We start from the raw sequence: 16,204 nt of genomic DNA, 5'->3' as shown, positions 1-16,204 counted from the left end.
CCCTAGCCATCACTTTTATCTCTCTCAGCTCTGTAGACCCCATTATCAACCAAATGGAGATAACAGTTTCTACCTCTTGCATTGCTGTGAGAGTTAAATGCTACAGTAAGCTAAAGCTTACACTGTACATTGGAAGTGGTCTGCAAATGGTAGTTTCTCCTGTTCTTGAGCCTTTTCTGAATGACTCATAGGGGTAAGGTAAGGCTAAGATCAGCCCTCTGGAGAGGTCGATCTTCATAAGTATAAGGAAGAACTGTCTAATTCTCAGGAGTTGTGCAAAGGTGAAAAGGGTTGCTGCTTTGGGAGTTGATGAATTTCTTGTCATTGGAAGGATTTGAGTATGATGGATAGTCATTGGGTGGATTTTGTAAACAGATTCAGCTATGACGTGACTGTTAGGACTAGGCTGTGTGAGGTTCCTGCAAGACTTTTGGAAGCAACGACAGGTTGGCTTTGCTGGATAACTAGACTACTGACTTGGGGGAGGAACTAGTACTGCCTGGAACTATTGGTCTGTTTAGACCAGCAGTGTCCGTTAGAAATACATATAGTCATCTCTTGATATCCATGGAGGATTGGTTCCAGGACCTCCCTTGGATACCAAAATCCAGGGATGCTCAAGTCTGATATAAAATGGTGTAGTGCTTGCATATAAGCTATGCACATCCTCCTGTATATTTTAAATCATCTCTAAATTACTTATAATACCTCATACAATGTAGATCTTATGTAAATTGTTACACCGTATTGTTTAGGGAATAATGACAAGAAAAGTCTGTACGGTGTTTAGTACAGATACAGTTTTTTTTTTACCCCCTGAATATTGTCGATCCCCAAGATGCAGAACCCACGGTTACAGAACGGTGATTGTATAGTGTAAAATACATGTGTAATTGAAAATTTACTAGGAGCCACATTTTTTAAAAGTTAAAAAAAACTAGTGAGATATTTTACATTTTCTTACTAAATTTTTAAGTAATAAATTACTTAAATTTTTAAACAATTTTAAAATTTTAATTAATTTTTAGTAATAAATTACTAAACTTGCAGCACATGTCAGGTTAGAGTAACTACATTTTAAGTGTTCAATAGACACGTTGTGCTTTGGGTTTCTGGAACAGTGGTCAGGAAACTCTTGATGAGGTTCTGTGACAGTCATATAGGTGGAAGAGTGAGGAACCCAAAGGAAAGGGGAATGGAGATTACAACTTAGAACATTTACTGAGCATTTAAGATGTGTCATGCACTGTGTTAAGTGCTTTATGTTGATGAGGTCGGTTGTCACGACCACCCTGAGGTAAGTACCATTATTCCCATGTTACAGATGAGAAAACTCAACCTCACAGAGCATAGACAGCTTCCCTAAAATTACACGACTGAAATGGTAGTGTCTGGATTCCAGGCTAGTTCTGTGTGTTGTTAAGCATTCTGCTACACTGCTTTGATATGTGCAGCAGAGTCCTGGAAATAAGTCCCTGGAAGGCAGAAACAAGGTTTATTTGAGCCATTGTGGCCAGAGATTGACATTTGGATTTATACCACAGTTCCTGTCAGGTTGTGAATCTACAAGTCCAGAAATCAAAACGACCTGGATAAGTCATCCATTTGGGGCTGTGAACAGACCATTGCCCATGCAATAACGAATAGAACCTTAAACAATGTGGGGATTAGGGGCACCGGTGCCCCATGCAGTCAAAAATCCATGTATGATTTTGAACTCCCCCCAAACTTAAAATAGCCTATTTTTGGCTGGATGCCTTACAGAAAGCATAAGCAGTCTATTAGCATATATTTTGTATTATATACTTTATTTTTACAGTAACATAAACTAGAGAAAAACTGTTACTAAAATCGTAAGGAACAGAAAATGTGTTTGCTATTCATTAAATGGAAGTGGATCATCATAAATGTGTTCATCTTCATCTTTACTGTGAGTAGGCGGAGTAGAAAGAGGAGGGGTTGGTCTTGCTGTCTCAGGGGTGGCTGAGGTGGAAGAAATTATGTGTATAAGTGGACCCCCACATTCAAATTTGTGTTCAAGAGTCAACTGTATATCCATTACCCCCCAAAAGATGCCCTGGTTTTTTTTGTAATCCCTACCTCCTTCAGTTCTTGTTCCTCCTCAGGCAACCACTGATAGGCTTTCTTAGGCTTTCTATCACTATAAAGTAATTTGCATTTTTTTCTTTCACACACACACACACTCACTCACTCTCACTCTCTCTCACTCTTCTCTCTCCCCCTTTTTTTTTTTGGTTTTTTTTTTGGAGATGGAGTCTCACTCTGTCACCCGGGCTGGAGTGCAGTGGTGCAATCTCGGCTCAGTGCAACCTCCGCCTCCCGAGTAGCTGTGCCCGCCACCATGCCTGGCTAATTTTTTTTCATAGTTTTTGTAGAGATGAGGTTTCACCATGTTGGCCAGGCTGGTGGTGAACTCCTCACCTTGTGATCCGCCCACCTCAGCCTCCTAAAGTGCTGAGATTACAGGCGTGAGCCGCCACGCCCGGCCCTATACTCGGTCTTTAATTTTATTTTAGACTTTTAAAATTTTAGTATTATTTCCTTGTCATTTGAATTTGCATTTCCCTAGTGACTAGCAATGTTGAGCATTTTAGCATATGCTTATTTGTCTATTCAATTATTTTACCCATTTTAAAATTGGGATGTTCTGTTGTAGAGTTTTGGGGTTCATTGTGTATTCTAGATACATGTCCTTTATCAAATGTGAGATTTGCAAATTTTTCTCCCAGTTTGTGGCTCACCTTTTCATTCTCTTAACAGTGTTTTTCAAAGAACAGAAGGTTTTATTTTTATGAAATCCAAATTAGCCTTGTCTTTTATGAATTTATGATTTTGGTGCCTTTGGTATTTTATCTAAGAACTCTTTGCCTAACTCAAGATCACAAAGATTTCTCCTGTGTTTTGTTCTAGAAGTGTTAATAGACTTAGGTTTTATGTTTTGGTCTCCAGTCATTATTGAGTTAACTTTTATTTAGAGTGAGAAGTATGGATCAAAGTTTGTGGGTTTTTCCGCATATGGCTGTCTAATTATTTCAGCACCATTAGTTGAAAAACTATTCTTTCTCCACTGAGTTGACTTTGCGTCTTTGTTGAAAGTCTGTGACCATATAGGTATGGGTCTTCCTCTGGAGTCTTTGTTTTCCGTTGATCTGCTTGTCTAGTCTTTATGTCAGTTTCTTACTCTCTTGGTTATACTAGCTTTATAATAAGTCTTAAAGGTAGTATAAGTCTTCTTTGTTCTTTTTAAAAGTTATTTCGACTGTTGTAGGCCCTCCCTACAACAGTTTGCCCTCCCATATGGATTTTAGAATCCGTTTAATCAATTTCTACAAAAAAAGGAAGCTGATACTTGGATTGGGATTCTGTTGATTACAGAGCAAATTGAGGATAGATGACATCTTAACAATATTGAATGTTCCAGTCTATGAATATGGTATCTCTCCATTTCTTTAGGTCTTTAACTTTTCTTAGCAATGTTTTATAATTTTCAGTATATAGATTTTTCACATCTTATGTTAGATTTATCCTTAAGCATTTTGTATTTTTGATTCTATTGTAAATGGTAATTTAAAATTTTTTATTTCCAGTTGTTTGTTGCTAATAAGTAAAAATATGATGGATTTTTGTATATTGATCTTGTGTCCTGCAACTTAGTACCACCAAGTAGTTTTCTGAGGATTCCACAGTATTTTCTGCAAAGATGATCATTATCCTGTCTTAGATGCCTTTTATTTTTCTTGTTGTATTGCAGTGGCTAACACCTTTAGCAGAATTTTGAATTGTAGTGGTAAAGTGAGCATTATTGCTTTGTTTTTGATCTTTTGGGGAAGACATTTAGTCTTTCACCAATAAGTCTGATCTTAGCTGCAGGTTTTTTGTAGATGGTTTTTATCACGTTGAGGAAGGTCTCTTTGATTTCTCATTTGCTGAAAGGTTTTATCAGGGATGGATGTTGGATATTTTTCAAATGGTTTTTTACTGCATATATTGAAATATGTGGCTTTTCATTTTTAGTCTGTCAGTATGATGAATGACATTTTCAAATACGAAATTAGACTGACATTCCTGGGATAAACTGAACTTGGTCACAATATACCAATGTATTTATATATTGTTGGATTTGATTTGCTAAAATTTTGTTGAGAATTTTTGAATTTAGGTTCATGGGATATTTGTAGTTTTCTTGTAATGTTTTTGGTGTTGGAATCAGTAATATAGCTTCAGAATGATTTCTGAAGTATTCTGTTCAGTTTTCTGAAATAATTTGTATAGGATTGACATTTTATCCCCAACTTAAATGTTTGGTAGGATACATCTGGGCCAGCACTTGTCTTTGTAGGAAGATTTTTGACTACAAATTTACTTTGTTTAATAGATTAGAGATATTTGTGTTAGTTATTTTTTTTTCTTTTTCTTTTTTTTTTTTTGTTTGAGATGGAGTCTTGCTCTGTTGCCCAGGCTGGAGTGCAGTGGCGCAGTCATGGCTCATTGCAGGCTCTGCCTCCCAGTTTCACGCCATTCTCTTGCCCCAGCCTCCCAAGTAGCTGGGACTACAGGCGCCCGCCACCATGCCTGGCTAATTTTTTGTATTTTTAGTAGAGACGGAGTGTCGGAGTGTCACTGTGTTAGCCAGGATGGTCTGGATTACTTGACCTCGTGATCCGCCTGCCTCGGCCTCCCAAAGTGCTGGGATTACAGGTATGAGCCACTACGCCTGGCCTCTTTATTTTTTTCTTGAGTGACAATTTTCTACTTGCAGTTCTTCTAGTTTTTGTTTCATGTATTCTGATGATCAGTTTATGTGAATAAATGTTTTATGGATTAAAACATTAGATTGTTGTTATATCCTCTAAATGAATTGGCTTCTTATCATTATGAAATGGCCCTCTTTCTCTTTGGTAATATTTTTTGTTCTAAAATGTACTTTGATATTGATGCAGCCAGTCCAGCTTTATTGATTAATGTTAGCATGGTGTGTGTTTTTCCATAGTATTACTTTCCCTTATTTATATCTTTATATTTAATGTGAATTTCTTATAGGCAGCATATAAATGCGTCTTGCTGTTTAATCAGACAGTTTCTGTCTTTCAGTTGAATTATTGAAGCCAGGCATGGTCACTCACATCTGTAATACCAGCATTTTGGGAGGCCAAGGCAGATGGATCACTTGAGGCCAGGAGTTCGAGACCAGCCTGGCCAACATGGCGAAACTGTCTCTACTTAAAATACAAAAAAATAGGCGGGCGTGGTGGCACGTGCCTGTAGTCCCAGATACTTGGGGGGCTGAGTCACAAGAATTGCTTGAACCCAGGGAGTGGAGGTTGCAGCGAACCGAGATCGTGCCACTGTACTCCATCCTTGGTGACAGGATCTCAAAAAAAAAAAAAAAATTATCAAGTTATTGAAATTATTTATGTTTAATGATTATTTGTAATGGCTGGGTTTACGTATTTATTTTTTGACTGATAGCATACCTGATTTATTTTTTTCACATTTCTGTTTTTTAAAATTTTCCTTTTCTGTGTTTAGATGTTTATTTTTAAAATTTATTTTTCCATAAGTTATTGGGGGTACAGGTGGTATTTGGTTACATGAGCAAGTTTTTTGTTTGTTTGTTTTTTTGAGACGGAGTCTTGCTCTGTCACCCTGGCTGGAGTGCAGCAGTGCGATCTCGGATCACCGCAACCTCCATCTTCCGGGATCAAGCCGTCTTCCTTCCTCAGTCTCCCAAGTAGCTGAACTACAGGCATGTGCCACCATGCCAGGCTAATTTTTGTATTTTTAGTAGAGACTAAAAATACACCATGTTGGCCAGGCTGGTCTTGAACTCCTGAACTCAAGTGATCTGCCTGCCTCGGCCTCCCAAAGTGTTAGGATTACAGACATGAGCCACCGTGCCAGTTTAGTGGTGATTTGTGAGATTTTGGTGCAGTTACCACCCGAGCAATATACACTGCACCATATTTGTAGTCTTTCATCCCTCACTCCCCTTTCATTCTTCCCCCCAAGTACCTGGAGTCTGTTGTATCATTCTTATGCTTTTGTGTCCTCATAACTTAGTCCTGCATATCAGTGATAACTAGGATGTTTGGTTTTTCCATTCCTGAGTTATCTTGCTTAGAATAATAGTCTCCAGTCTCATCCAGGTCACTGCAAATGCTGTTAATCCATTCCTTTTTATGGCTGCGTAGTATTCTGTCCTAAATATACCACAGTTTCTTTATCTACTCGTTGATTGATGGGCATTTGGGTTGGTTCCACGATTTTGCAATTGTGAATTGTGCTGTTATAAACATATGTGTGCAAGTATCTTTTTCGTATAATGACTCCTTTTCCTCTGGGTAGATACCCAGTAGTGGGATTGCTGGATCAAATGGTAGCTCTCCTTTTAATTCTTTAAGGAATCTCCACACGGCTTTCCATAATGGCTATACTAGTTTACTTTCCCACCAAGTGGTGAAAAGTGTTCCTTGTTCACCACATCCATGCCAACATCTGTTTTTTTGTTTTTGTTTTTGTTTTTGAGTCAGAGTTTCGCTCTTGTTGCCCAGGCTGGAGTGCAGTGATGCAATCTCGGCTCACTGCAACCTCTGCCTCCTGGGTTCAAGCAGTTCTTCTGCCTCAGCCTCCCAAGTAGCTGAGATTACAGGCGTGCGCCACCATGCCCGGCTAATTTTGTATTTTTAGTAGAGACGTGGTTTCTCCATGTTGGTCAGGCTGGTCTCAAACTCCCGACCTCATGTTATCTGCCCGTCTCAGCCTCCCAAAGTGCTGGGATTACAGGCATGAGCCACTGCGCCCGGCATTCATTCATTCATTCATTCATTCGAGTCAAAGGCTCACTGTGTTGCCCAGGCTGGAGTGCAGTGGCACGATCTTGGCTCACTGCCACCTCCACCTCCCGGGTTCAAGCGATTCCCCCGCTTCAGCCTCCTTAGTAGCTGGGATTACAGGTGCCTGTCACCATGCCCGACTAATTTTTGTATTTTTAGTAGAGATGGGGTTTCATCTATTGGCCAGGCTGGTCTCGAACTCCTGACCTCAGGTGATCTGCCCACCTCAACCTCCCGAAGTGCTGGGATTATAGGCGTGAGCCACCGTGCCTGGCTGCCAACATCTACTGTTTTTTGATTTTTTGATTATGGCCATTCTTGCAAGAGTAAGGTGGTATCGCATTGTGGTTTTGCTTTGCATTTCCCTGATCATTAGTGATGTTGAGCATTTTTTCATGTGTTTGCTGGCCATTTGTATATCTTCTTTTGAGAATTGTCTATTTATGTCCTTAGCCCACTTTTTGATGGGATTGTTTTTTTCTTACTGATTTGTTTGAGTTTGCTGTAGATTATGGATATTAGTCCTTTGTCAGATGTATAGATTGTGAAGATTTTCTTGCACTCTGTGGGTTGTCTGTTTAGTTTGCTGACTGTTCCTTTTGCTGTACAAAAGCTCTTTAGTTTAATTAGGTCCCAGATATTTATCTTTGTTTTTATTGCATTTGCATTTGGGTTCTTGGTCAGGAAATCCTTGCCTAAGCCAATGTCCAGAAGGGTTTGTCCAGTGTTATTTTCTGGAATTTATATAGTTTCAGGTCTTAGGTTTAAGTCCTTAATCCATCTTGAGTGGATTTTTGTATAAGGTGAGAGATGAGGATCCAGTTTCATTCTCCTATAGGTGGCTAACTAGTTATCCCAGCACCATTTGTTGAAAAAGGTGTCTTTTCCCCACTTTATGTTTTTGTTTGCTTTGTCGAAGATCAGTTGGCTATAAGTATTTGGGTTTACTTTTGGGTTCTCTATTCTGTTCTATTGGTCTTTGTGCCTATTTTTATACCAGTATCACTCTGTTTTGGTGACTGTGGCCTTATAGTATAGTTTGAAATCAGGTAGTGTGATGCTTCCAGATTTGTTCTTTTTGCTTAGTCTTGTTTTGGCTATGCAAGCTCTTTTTTAGTTCCATATGAGTTTTAGAATTGTTTTTTCTAATTCTGTGAAGAATGATGGTGGTATTTTGATGGTATTGCATTGAATTTGTAGATTGCTTTTGGCAATAGAGTCATTTTCACAATATTGATTTTACCCATCCATGAGCATGGGATGTGTTTCCATTCATTTCTGTCATCTATGATTTCCTTCAATAGTGTTTTGTAGTTTTCCTTGTGGAGGTCTTTTGATTCCTTTGTTACATTCCTAAGCTTTTTTTTTTTTTTTTGGCAACTATTTTAAAAGGGATCGAGTTCTTGATTTGATTCTCCATTTGGTTGCTGTTGATGTATAGAAGAGCTACTGATTTGTGTACATTAATCTTGTATCCGGAAACTTTGCTGAATTATGAGTTCTAGGAGCTTTCTGGAGGAGTCCTTAGGATTTTCGAGGTAAACGATCATATCGTCAGCAAACAGTGCCAGTTTGACTTCCTCTTTACTGATTTGGATGCCCTTTATTTTTTTCTCTTGTCTGATTGCTCTGGCTACGACTTCTAGGACAGTGTTGAAGAGGAGTGGTGAGAGTGGGCATCCTTGTCTTGTTCCAGTTCTCAGAGGGAATGCTTTCAACTTTTTCCCATTCAGTATTATGTTGGCTGTGGGTTTGTCGTAGAAGGCTTTTATTACATTAAGGTGTGTCCCTTGTATGCCGATTTTGCTGAGAGTTTTAATTGTAAAGGGATGCTGGATTTTGTCTGATGCTTTTTCTGCATCCATTGGGATCATGTGATTTTGGTTTTTAACTCTGCTTACATGGTATAACACATTTATTGACTTGCATATGTTAAACCATCCCCGCATCCCTGGCATGAAACCCACTTGATCATGGTGATTAACTTTTTGATATGTTGTTGAATTTGGTTAGCTAGTATTTTGTTAAGGATTTTAGGATCTATGTTCATCAGGGATATCGGTCTGTAGTTTTCTTTTTTGGTTGTGTCCTTTCCTGGTTTTGGTACTAGGGTGATGCTGGCTTCATAGAATGAATTAGGGAGGGTTCCTTCTTTCTCTGTCTTGTAGAATAGTGTCAAAAGGATTGGGAACAGTTCTTCTTTGAATGTCTGGTAGAATTCTACTGCAAAACCTTCTGGTGCTGGACTTTGTTGGTAATTTTTTAATTACCATTTCAGTTTTGCTGGTTGTTATTGGTATGTTCAGGGTATCTGATTCTTCCTGACTTAAGCTAGGAGGGTTGTTTTTTTCCCAGGAATTTATCCATCTTTTCTAGGTTTTCTAGTTTATGTGAAGGTGTTCATAGTAGCCTCGAATGATCTTTTGTAATTTCAGTAGTGTCAGTTGTAATATCTCCTGTTTCGTTTTTTAGTGAGGTTATTTTGATTTTCTCTCTTCTTTCTTAGTTAATCTTGCTAATGTTCTATCAATTTTATTTATCTTTTCAAAGAACCAACTTTTTGTTTCATTTATCTTTTGTTTGTTTGTTTGTTTGTTTATTTCAATTTCATTTAGTTCTGCTCTGATCTTGGTTATTTCCTTTCTTCTATTGGGTTTGGGTTTGGTTTGTTCTTGTTTCTCTAGCTCCTTGAAGTGTGACCTTAGATTGCCTGTTTGTGCTCTTTCAGACTTACTGATGTAGCCGTTTAGGTCTATGAACTTTCCTCTTAGTGTCACCTTTGCTGTATCCTAGACGTTTTGATATGTTGCATCGTTATTGTCATTCAGTTTGAAGAATTTTTAAATTTCCATCTTGATTTCGTTTTTGACCCAATGCTCATTTAGGAGCAGGTTATTTAATTTTCATGTATTTGCATGGTTTTGAAGGTTCCTTTTAGAGTTGATTTCCAGTTTTATTCCACTGTGGTCTGAGAGAGTGCTTGATGTCATTTCACCTTTCTTAAATTTATTGAGGCTCGTTTTATGGCCTGTCATATGGTCTGTCTTGGAGAAAATTCCATGCACTGTTGAATAGAAGTGTATTCTGCGGTTGTTGGATGAAATGTTCTGTATATATCTGTTAAGTCCATTTGTTCCAAGGTGTAGTTTAAATCCATTGTTTCTTTGTTGACTTTCTGTCTTGATGACCTATCTAGTGCTGTCAGTGGAGTATTGAAGTCCCCCACTATTATTGTGTTGCTGTCTGTCTCATTTCTTAGGTTTGTTAGTAATTGTTTTGTAAATTTGTGAGCTCCAGTGTTAGGTGCATATATGTTTAGGATTGTGATATTTTCCTGTTGGACAAGGCCTTATGCCATTATATAATGTCCCTCTTTGTCTGTTTTAAGCACTGTTGCTTTACGGTTTGTTTCGTCTAATATAAGAGTAGCTACACCTGCTTGCTTTTGGTGTCCATTTGCATGAAATGCCTTTTTCCACCCTTTTACTTTAAGTTTATGTGAGTCCTTATGTGTTAGATGAGTCTTCTGAAGGCAGCAGATAGTTGGTTGATGAGTTCTTATCCATTCTGCAGTTCTTTCTCTTTTAAGTGGAGCATATAGGCCATTTCCATTCAATGTTAGTATTGAAATGTGAGGTACCCTTGCATTCATCATGCTCTTTGTTGCCTGTGTACTTTAGTTTTGTTTTTTCTTTTTACTTTTTAACTTGTATTTCTGCGTCCTGTGTGATTTTTATTTTATACTTTAAAGAGGTTGTTCTGATTTGATATATTTCCAGGGTTTGTTTCAAGATTTAGAGCTCTTTTAGCAGTTCTTATTATAGTGGTGGCTTGGTAAATGGCAAATTCTCTCAGCATTTGTTTATCTGAAAGCAGTTGTTTATTTTGTGTATCTTTCCTTCATATATGATGCTTAGTTTTGCTGGATACAAAATTCTTGGTTGAAGATTGTTTTGTTTGAGGAGGTTGAAGATAGGGCCCCAGTCCCTTCTAGCTTGTAGGGTTTCTCCTGAGATGTCTGCTGTTAATCTAATAGGTTTTCCTTTATAGGTTATCTGGTGTTTCTGTGTCACAGCTCTTAAAATTCTTTCCTTCATCTTAACTTTGTATAACCTGATGACAATGTGCCTAGGCGAAGATCTTTTTGCAGTGAATTTCCCAGGTGTTCTTTGTGCTTCTTGTATTTGGATATCTAGGTCTCTAGCAAGGCTGGAGAAGTTTTCCTCAATTATTCTCCCAAATATGTTTTCCAAGCTTTTGGCATTCTCTTCTTCCTCAGGTATACCAATTATTCTTAGGTTTGGTCATTTAACGTAATCCCAGACTTCTTAGAGCCTTTGTTCATTTTTTCTTATTCTTTTTTCTTTGTCTTTCTTGGATTGGGTTAATTTGAAGACCTTGTCTTTGAGCTCTGAATTTCTTCTACTTGTTCAGTTCTATTGCTGAGACTTTCCACAGCATTTCGCATTTCTAAAAATATGTCCAGAATTTCCTTTTTATTGTTTTGCCTTTATGTATTTCCTCGAATATTTCTCCCTCCACTTCTTGTATCATTTTTTGGATTTCCTTGCATTGAGGCTTTACCTTTCTCTGGTCCCTCCCTGATTAGCTTAATAACTAACATCCTGAATTCTTTTTCAGGTAAGTCAGGGATTTCTTCTTGGTTTGGATCCATTGCTGGTGAACTAGTGTGATTTTTTTTTTTTTTTTTTTTTTTTGGTGGGGGGTGGTGTTGAAGAGCCCCATTTTGTCATATTACCAGGGTTGGTTTTCTGGTTCCTTCTCATTTGGTAGGCTCTTTCAGAGGGAAGGTCTAGGGCTGAAGGCTGTTATTCAGGTTCTTTTGTCCCATGGGGTGTTCCCTTGATGTAGTACTCTCCCCCTTTTCCTATGGATGTGGCTTCCTGTGAGCCAAACTGCAGTGATTGTTGTCTGTCTTCTGGGTCAAGCCACCCAGCAAGCCTACCTGGCTATGGGCTAGTACTGGGGGTTGTCTGCACAGAGTCCTGTGATGTTAACCGGCTATGGGGATCTCAGCCACGGATACCAGCGCCTGCTCCAGTGGAGATGGCGGAGGATGCATTGTACTCTGTGAGGGTCCTTAGCTTTGGTAGTTTAATGCTCTATTTTTGTGTTGGTTGGCCTCCTGCCAGGAGGTGGCACTTTCCAGAAAGCATCAGCTATAGTGTGGAGAGGGACCAGCGGTGGGTGGGGCCCTAGAACTCCCAAGATTATATGCCCTTTGTCTTCCGCCACCAAGGTGGATAGGGAAGGACCGTCAGGTGGGGGCAGGTCTACACCTGCTTAGACTTTCCTTGGGTGGGTCTTGCTGTGGCTGTTTTGGGGATGGGGGTAAGATTCCCAGGTCACTGGAGTTGTGTACCTAGGAGGATTATGGCTACCTCTGGTGAGTCATGCAGGTTGTCAGGGAAGTGGGGGAAAGCTGGCAGTCACAGGCCTCACCCAGCTCCCAGCTCCCTCACAAACTGAAGGGCAGGTCTCACTCCCACCATATCTTCCCCAACAGCCCCTGTCTGTTTCCAGGGGGAGGGCTTGAAAACTTGCCCAAGGCTATCCACTTTCCAGCTGTGAAAGAAAAGGGCTTTAGTTCTTCCCCTGCCTGTGAAGTCTGGATTCCTGCCCTTCCCCCAAGTTCTGGCCAGGAGGCTTCTGGTCCTCTTCAGATTGTTACATCAAATTGTTACAGAGTTTGGCTACAGAATGCCTTCTTTCTGTGGAGTTTTACCCCCTGCTCCTCTGGCCACCCGCTAAATGGATCCCTGTGGTGCCAGGCAGGAATGGGCTGCTTGGGGACCCAGTGAGCTCCCAGGGCCTTTCTGCTGCTTCCTCTACCCCTGTATTTCGCTCAGCTCTCTAACTTGACTCAGGTTCAGGTAAAGTCAGAAACTTCTCCCGCAAACGGACCTTCAGCTTCTCCAGTAGGGGTGTGCGTTTGGGAGAGGAGGGTCTCCCTCCTCTCCGCATTTGGGGCACTCACAGTATTTGGGGGTCTCCTGGGTCCTGCAGGAGCAGTCCACTTCCTTCAGAGGGTCTGTGAGTCTTCTTGGGATTACTGGTTTGTTCTTGCAGTCAATCTGGAGCTAAAACTCACAGTGCAAGCCTCCGCTTACTGCTCTTTCAGGAGCTGCAATCTAGTCCGGCCTCCTGGGAGCCACATCAGTGGTTGGGTTTAAATCTGTTACTTTTCTATTAGTCCCAGCTCTTCTTTGTTTCCTTCTTTGGCACTGAATTGTGTGTGTGTGTGTGTGTATGTGAATTCTGTTCAATTCAGACACTATCTACCTAGAGTTAGTGTCATTCCTTACAGGTTAAGGGCTCAGCTCACAAGGTTGCCCCCATTAATGATGCTCATCACAAATACTGGTACTTCTGATCAGCTTGGCTACAAATTGGGTATTCCTACAACACCTTCCTCAGGTTCAACACTTTGCTATGCCTGACAGAACTCAGGGAAACACTTTACTTGCATTTAACAATTTATTATAAAAGATGTAACTGAGAAACAGCCAGATGGATGAGATGACTAGGGAAGGGTATGGGGCGGGGTTGGAAGTCAGGAGAGAGGGCATGGAGTTTCCATCGTCTCTGAGGAGACCACCCAGGAATCTCTCCGAACTCCATTGTTTAGAGATTTTTTGGAGTTTCCATTGCATAGGCATGATTGATGATTGATTAAATCATTGGTTGTTAGTGACTGAGCTCAGTTTCCAGTCCCTTCTTCCCTCCCTGAAGGTTATTGGGGAGAGGCAGCTGAAAGTCTCACAAGGTTTTATATCAGCAACTGAGGACTAAGACCAAATATTTCAACAAAAGATGCTCCTATCACTCAGAAAGTTACAAGGCTCTTAGAAGCACTGTGTCAAGAACTAGGGACAGAGACTATAATATATATATATGTATATGCATAGATACCATTTTATCTTTTTTGTTGTCTTATTAGCTATAATTCTTATGTCTTTTTAGTGATTGTTTTGGGGTTCATAATATATATCTTTAATTTTATTATAGTTTACCTTCAAGTAATTTACTACTTCACATACAACATAAGAATCTTACAAGAATATATTTGTTTCTCTCCTCCTTTGTGCTTTTTGTTGTATACTTCATGTTTTAGAGATTCCAGAATACATTTTTATTATCTTTGCTTTAAACAATTGTTTTTAAAGATGTTTAAATAAGAAAAATAAGGGGTTTTGGGTTTTTGTTTGTTTTTAGAGACAGTGTCTCCCTCTGTCACCCATGCTAGAGTGCAGTGGCATGATCATGGCTCACTGCAACCTCAACCTCCCGTGCTCAAACAATCCTCCTGCCTCAGCCTCCCAAGTTTTGAAGACTACAGGAGTGTGCCACCATGTCTGGCAATATTTTTTTAAAGATGGGAGTCTCACTATGTTGCCCAGGCTGGTCTTGATCCTCCCACCTAGACCTTCCAAAGTGTTGGGATTGCAGGCATGAGCCACCATGCCTGGCCATAAAAAGAAGTTTTTAAATATTTACCTACGTAGTTACTGTTTTGGTTGCTCATTATTTCTTTGGGTACATCCAGATTTTCATTTTATATTATCTTTTCAATTGCATGAAAGACTAATATTTCTGATAGCTCACATTTGCTGCTGGTGAATTATTTCAGGTTTTATATGCCTAAAGTCTTTATTTCACATTTTGTTTTGAGAGAGAGTTTTGCTGGGTGTAGAGTTACAGATTGTCAGGTTTTTTTTTTTTTTTTTGGTCTTTAGGCATTCAAATAAAAAATATTGCTACACTGTCTTCTGGCTTTTAGTTGTTTCTGATAAAAAGCCTGCTGTTCTTCTTATCGAGAGTTTTATGTGTTTTTGCTCTCTTTTTTCCTTATAGTATTTTATTTTTGTGTGTGTGGTAATTTTTTACTGAGAGCTGCTTGTTTCCTTTGCAAATTGTGAAAATTTTTGGAGATCTATAATAATGGTTTCTCCCTTGAGAAAGCATTTATTGGCTTCTGCCTAGGGCATTATCACTTTGGAACTTCTTTAAATTCTCAGCCTGAGTTGTTTTGTTTTAACCACCCAGATGATTTGGACTCTGTGTACATTCAAAGACCAGTTTGAAAATGTTCAGACATAGACAAAAGTTTTATATTTACGTTTTCTGAAAACTTGAGAAATTTTTCTTTTATTCCCTCCTTTCTCACCGAAGGAAAGTCTTGGGAAAGTGTTGTGTAGATTACTGCTTCCCACTCCTCACAAAAACAACACATACACCCAAAACTTGCCCTTTATCTCTTTATTTTTTCATTTCTTGGACATTTGTAATTCATTACTGGTGACCTAAGACCTCAGTGCTAGCCTGTCATACTTTTTTTCCTCAGTTTCTAATTTACTTGTGCCTTCTGGTTCCATCTGGGGAAATCTGTGTAGAGTGGAGGAGCTTTGGGTCAGTCAGGGTGGCACTTGGCTACCTTATTCTGTGCAAAAGAATGAATTCCAGACTAAAGTATGTTCATCTGTTGATTCACACTGTTTTTATTTTGTTTTGTTTTTTACTTTTAAGGAAGTGGGAAAACTCTTGCCTTTGCCATCCCAGTGATTCATGCAGTATTGCAGTGGCAGAAGAGGAATGCTGCCCCTCCTCCAAGTAACACTGACGCATCACCTGGAGAGACCAGAACTGAGGCCGGAGCTGAGACTGGATCACCAGGCAAGGCTGAAGCTGAGTCTGGAGCATTGCCTGATGATACTATAATTGAGAGTGAAGCACTGCCCAGTGATACTGCAGCTGAGGCCAGAGCCAAGACTGGAGGCACTGGCTCAGACCAGGCATTGCTCTTTGGTGACGATGATGCTGGTGAAGGGCCTTCTTCCCTGATCAGGGAGAAGCCTGTTCCCAAACAGAATGAGAATGAGGAGGAAAATCTTGATAAAGAGCAGATTGGAAATCTAAAACAAGAGTTGGATGACAAAAGCGCCACCTGTAAGGCATATCCAAAGCGTCCTCTGCTTGGACTGGTTCTGACTCCCACTCGAGAGCTGGCTGTCCAGGTCAAACAGCACATTGATGCTGTGGCCAGGTTTACAGGTGAGGTTTAGTTCCATTTAATAAATCCTTTCTAGGCAAATCCCAAATGCTCATTGGTAAAGATGAATGAACTGTGGCTCCTGCCCTCTAGGGTAAGCCATTCTCATCTGTGAGCCAGACAATTAAGCCCTAGAGAAAATTGATTGAGTGACATTTTTTCAGTTCCCTCAAGGATAATACATAGTTGGTGCCATTGTAGATGCATAGGAAATTTATTGGATACAGTAGATGCTCAGGGCAGGGATTAGCAAACTGTCTGGTTTTGTAAATAAAGTTTT

General features: G+C 39.7%; 1 protein-coding gene across 1 annotated transcript in view; it reads left to right on the top strand.

Annotated features, from left to right (window-relative positions):
* Positions 1-16,204, top strand: part of DDX24 (DEAD-box helicase 24) — a 29,780-nt gene that overhangs the window by 2,314 nt on the left and 11,262 nt on the right. Inside the window, exon 3 of the mRNA XM_015144415.3 lies at positions 15,402-15,926. Coding sequence (XP_014999901.3) covers positions 15,402-15,926 — 525 coding nt within the window. The remainder of the gene's footprint in view (positions 1-15,401; positions 15,927-16,204) is intronic.

The sequence above is a fragment of the Macaca mulatta genome, chromosome 7 (assembly GCF_049350105.2).
Source record: "Macaca mulatta isolate MMU2019108-1 chromosome 7, T2T-MMU8v2.0, whole genome shotgun sequence".
Classification (NCBI taxonomy): Eukaryota; Metazoa; Chordata; class Mammalia; order Primates; family Cercopithecidae; genus Macaca; species Macaca mulatta.
Note: the sequence above shows the minus strand (reverse complement) of the source record. Positions and strands in the feature narration are given on the sequence as shown.